General features: G+C 40.9%; 1 protein-coding gene across 1 annotated transcript in view; it reads right to left on the bottom strand.

Moving 5' to 3' along the window:
* The window catches only part of ak8 (adenylate kinase 8), a 104,249-nt gene extending 100,135 nt beyond the window's left edge, over positions 1-4,114 (bottom strand). Inside the window, exon 1 of the mRNA XM_084309353.1 lies at positions 4,048-4,114. Coding sequence (XP_084165479.1) covers positions 4,048-4,110 — 63 coding nt within the window. The 5' untranslated portion in view covers positions 4,111-4,114. The remainder of the gene's footprint in view (positions 1-4,047) is intronic.
* Between the last annotated feature and the right edge of the window lie 1,886 nt (positions 4,115-6,000).

Consider the following 6,000-nt stretch of genomic DNA (forward strand, 5'->3'; position numbering starts at 1 on the left):
GAGGGGACCCTCTGAGGGGTATATCTCTGGCAGCTAAGGGTCAAGAGGGGACCCTCTGAGGGGTATATCTCTGGCAGCTAAGGGTCAAGAGGGGACCCTCTGAGGGGTATATCTCTGGCAGCTAAGGGTCAAGAGGGGACCCTCTGAGGGGTATATCTCTGGCAGCTAAGGGTCAAGAGGGGACCCTCTGAGGGGTATATCTCTGGCAGCTAAGGGTCAAGAGGGGACCCTCTGAGGGGTATATCTCTGGCAGCTAAGGGTCAAGAGGGGACCCTCTGAGGGGTATATCTCTGGCAGCTAAGGGTCAAGAGGGGACCCTCTGAGGGGTATATCTCTGGCAGCTAAGGGTCAAGAGGGGACCCTCTGAGGGGTATATCTCTGGCAGCTAAGGGCCAGTGGTATTGTTTGTCAAATAGTATGAGCTTGAGTGTTGTGAGTGCATAGTAGAGATATTAGCATGATGGGTGGTAGTATAAGTATAGTAGAATAGTAGTAGTGTACATAATAGTAATTATTATTTGTATTTTATTTTTATTTTATACTACTACTACTACTACTACTACCACTACTCTACTACTACTACTACTACTCTACTACTACTACTACTACTACTACTACTACTACTACTACTACTACTACTACTACTACTACTATTACTACTACTACTACTACTACTACTACTACTACTACTACTACTACTACTACTACTGATAGTACTACTACTACTACTGCTGCTGCTGCTACTATTACTACTACTACTACTACTACTACTATTACTACTACTACTACTACTATTACTACTACTACTACTACTACTACTACTACTACTACTACTACTACTACTACTACTACTACTACTACTACTACTACTACTACTATTACTACTACTACTACTACTACTCTACTACTACTACTACTACTACTACTCTACTACTACTACTACTACTCTACTACTACTACTCTACTACTACTACTACTACTCTACTACTACTACTACTACTACTACTACTACTACTACTACTACTACTACTGCTACTGCTACTACTGCTACTACTGCTACTACTCTACTACTACTACTACTACTACTACTACTACTCTACTACTACTACTACTACTACTACTCTACTACTACTACTACTACTACTACTACTACTACTACTACTACTCTACTACTACTCTACTACTACTACTACTACTACTACTACTACTACTACTACTACTACTACTACTACTACTACTACTCTACTACTACTACTACTACTACTACTGTACTACTACTACTACTACTACTACTACTACTACTACTACTACTACTACTACTACTACTACTACTACTACTACTACTACTACTACTACTACTACTACTAATACAACAACTGCTACTACTACTGCTATTAATAAGCCAATAGCTATAAGTCATAATGACAGTGTTTTTTAAAGTTTTGTATGGTTTCTAAATGACTGATATACTGCTATCGAGCCTACCTACCAAAGCTTTCCCAAGTCCCTGCAATGTATGGGTAGGCTTAATAAAACATTTGCCTCGTTGATTAATAACCCAAGAAAAAACCATTTGAAAATGTGGGTCCCTAGAAAACAAGATGTCTGATCAGAGAGGCCCAGAGGGTAGAATACAGATCGATTGTCTATGTTCTATCAGGACATTACTGTTTGGTTTGATGAGATTAGATTACATTCAAATGTATTGCCATTATACAGCATACGTACAGTACAGTCCAAATTCCTCAGAGACTCAGCAGCCGCCATCACCCGAGTCATCACACACATAATAAACCTCTCCATAAAACAGGGACACGTCCCCAAGGACTTCAAAATTGCGAGAGTGACCCCTCTGCACAAAAAGGGCAGCAAATTAGACCCAGGCAACTACCGCCCTGTTTCTATTCTTACCTCGATCTCGAAAGTCATGGAAAAAATTGTCTACGAACAGGTTGAAAAGTACCTAGCGGAAAAAAATCTAATCTACGAATTCCAATCTGGCTTCAGAACATCCCACTCCACTGACACATGTCTTCTCTATTTGAACGACCACATCAAACAAGAGGTGGATGCGGGCAAATACTGCGGCATGGTCATGCTGGACCTACAAAAGGCCTTCGACACTGTCAATCACTCCATTCTGATTGACAAGCTAAAGGCAATTGGTTTTGATAGTCTATCAGTGAGCTGGATGCAATCCTACCTTGAGGGGAGGGAACAGATGGTGGAGGTAAACGGTACCCCCTCACAGTGAGCTGTGGTGTTCCACAAGGAAGCATACTAGGACCGCTACTGTTCCTAATTTATGCAAATGACATGTCGTCAGCTTGTGACTGCAACTTGTTCTTTTTCGCGGACGACTCAGCCCTGCTGGTCTCTGACAAGAACAAGTTACAAGTTGAAAAAACCCTCAGCTCAGAACTCGGCAGAATCTGCACCTGGCTGGCTGATAACAAACTATCATTACACCTGGGTAAAACAGAGTCCATTCTCTTCGGATCAAATAACAAACTCAGCAAGACCGACGGCTTCTCAGTTACAGTGTGTGACAATATTGTCACAAGGAAAGATGAAATTACATACCTAGGTTCCATCCTAGAGGCTAATCTTTCCTGTGACAAAATGGCATCCAAGGTAATAAAAAAAGTCAACCAACGAACTCGATTCTTGTACCGGATCTCCTCTCTGGTAAACAATAATACCCTGAAGACTCTGGCAGGAGCACTCATTCAAGGGTACTACGACTATGCTTGCACCTCATGGTACCAAAGCATCTCAAAGGCGCTAAAAACATGATTACAAACATCACAAAACAAACTGGTCAGACTACTACTTGACCTTACTCCTAGAACCCACCTCACCCCTGCCCACTTTGACTATAGGATGGCTTAGAGTAGATGACAGAGTACAGCAACTTGCAATGGGCCTGGTCTACAAGATACACTATACGACTAAGGTACCCATGTACATGTCAAAATACTTCCCAAAGGTCAGTGAATAGCACGACCACACCAGAGGAAGCTCAACAAATCATGTTAAACCCAGATTCGGCTCAAACAAGGGACTAAACACGTTTCGCAATTATGCCACAACAATGTGGAACGCCCTACTCAAAGCTGTAAAGGAATGTGAATCCCTACCCACATTCGAAACCGCTCTTAAAGAGCACCTACGGGAGGCTGCAATTCGAAACTGGCCACCGTAAATGTCCAAACCCCCCCACCCCCACCTAATACAGTCTCCACCCCACCATATGTATGTTTCTCTCCCACCCACCCACCCCCTCCTAATGTACAGTCTCCTCCCCATCATATGTATATGCTCTCTGTCAGGATCTATGGGTAACAGTACTGTATATTTGCATATCATATATGTCACAAATGTAACAGTATACCTGTATGTCATGTATCCCTATGCCATAAATGTCATGTCATGTTGTATATGTCATAAATGTCACTATGAATTGAAAATGGGGGACCCTGATGTAAACAAGACAAACGTCTTTCTCTGGTCTGCATCCCCTTAACAATTGTGTGTATTGAGCTGTACTGTATTGTACCCATTCTGCAATCTGTTAAATAAATTCATTCATTCATTCATTCATTCATTCATTCATTCATTCATTCATTCATCAAAAATATGTTTGGCATCCAACCAGAGTGCAAATGTAACAGTAAAGTGCATTAACAATATACAATGCACACGTGATTAAACTGGAGTATAATTAGGCCTATATAAATGAGTACTACAGAGTAATAGTGCTAATCTGATGTATGTACAGTGTTATAGTATTATTATGTAGTTATACAGGTATACTCTATGGCAGTAAGTCATACTGGCCAGCGGTATAACTAGTGAGTAGGTATGGTAAGGGATATATAAGTTAGTTAGTATATAAATATGTAAACAGGAGTATATGCAATTCAGACAGGTGTGGATAATATACGGTAAATATAAATATATAGCATATACATTGTACATGGCTATCATAGTTAAAATGGTATACTACAAACACAACAACAAAAACACCAGTAAATTCCTTTGTACCTGAATTAAGTCAAATATCTCGTGTTTCTCAGCATAGCCAGTCATCTCAGGAGGAATCCTCATGGGTTTGGTCTATGACCGAGATATTTACGAGTCTCTGGTGGGAAGAGAGAGAGAGACTTTGTCGTTTAAGTTAACGTTACATTGTTTATCAAACTGTTGCTGTCGACTGATGTTAACGCTGTTGTTTTTAGACAGTTTAGATAGTCGATCAACCCGGCGGTCCTATGCTTATGAAAGTAAGATAACGTTACACTTAAAATTCAGTTAAAATTGTATGTTAACTAAAAGTATATATATTTTTTTTTTATTAGATAACTCATCTTACCCACTTATCAAGCCGCTTTCACGTATTGCTAAGTAGGACGTCATTAGTGTGAGACACGTTTGTGTGTTGCCTGTTGCCTGGCAACGGCACTCAGTTTGAGTCAACAGCGGTCTGCTGTCTTTTGAATAGGCCAATTTTAAAATACTTAATGAGGGGGGGGGGTCTATGAGGCCTAGACTACCTCACATCTGCTATATTTACCAGCTTGACCTTTTCCATCCTGCCGATAGCTTCATCTAAATGTTATCATGAGTTTGGCCGGACCTTGAGAACCGTGTTCTTATTAATTGCCTTAAAAGACGAGGAAGAGTTTAGCCGTTTCAAAGGTTTATTCCAGAGTGAATGAACAATGTTTAAGGATATCACAGCTGTGGACAACGCGTCCCTTCTGCATGGGGAGGTTGTGTCTGTCAACCCCTCCCGTTTTTCCCAAGATTATCCCGTATGTCGTACCTTCTCTACCGCCGTCCTCCCGTTAAAATATTTACCCGTATTTTCTTTTATTTATACAAAATGGCTGCAATTCCCATCCGTGACGACAGGTGGCAGCAGTGTAGATTAGAACATAGATATATATAGATATCTATGGATTAGAACGTTAGGACAGGAAGTCAGACCGGAAGACGGTTGGCGAGAAACGTCTTCTTCTGATTTTTATTGGCAGTTGGCACTAACGTTTTGGTGCATTACCGCCACCTACTGAAATAGAGTGTGGATCTAGATGGATTATGCACATGATAATTACTATTGTCGAGTAGACTCTACTCTATATCCTACCACTCAACCCTGTACTATTAAAAGGATTACGGCTGGCCTGGCCCTATACCCCAGATTCCCTGAGCTCAGTCGCAACTCTTGTCTCACCTCCAGTTTACTGTGGTCTCTCTGTTGAGAAACTGTAGGACAAAGTGGGGTTGTTCCCGGAGAGCTCACTCTCGGCCGTGGTTTCTCAGTGTATAATGTATGGTGCTATCCCTCAACATGCGAGTAGGGTGAGACAACACCATTCTTTAGTCCAAATAATACCCTGCTTTATACTATATTATTGTCATTCGTTTAATGTAAAGTCAGTCTTACATTGGCACTGCTTTAACGTTGCATTTACCCATAATCCATTGCTGTATTAGACCCATGTGCCAGTATAACTTTTGTAAAGTAATGAAGCGCAAATGTAAAGTTAATCAATACACAATGAAACAATATCTTTATCTATATCACATGTCAAAACTACTTTAACAGTAAAATACCACGTACAGCTCTTTAAACCCATATATCACTGCACCCTACAAATTAAAAGTCTGATGTTGACAGAATGTGTAGGTCTCTCTGGATTATACCTACGTCCAACGATACCAGTGCTGTCTGGGCTTAAAGGGTTAATTCAGAATTCTGTACCCCTGGCTCTATTTCCTATACTTATACGTATTTGATCGGTGAAGTCCTTCCTCAGCACAGTCCACGCTTCCCCCCTCACAGTCCATTAATCGATCCATCGGTCACTTTGGTCTTCATCGACTAAGACTTTGTTAGTCAATTAGTCATTTATTTTCTCTATTACATGCTGAATGCTTTTTTGGGACAAATGGATCCCCCTCACTACTTTTAAGGACTCTATCGCAGAGTTG

Source organism: Notolepis coatsorum (genome assembly GCF_963971535.1).
Source record: "Notolepis coatsorum genome assembly, chromosome: 2".
In the NCBI taxonomy this organism is placed as follows: Eukaryota; Metazoa; Chordata; class Actinopteri; order Aulopiformes; family Paralepididae; genus Notolepis; species Notolepis coatsorum.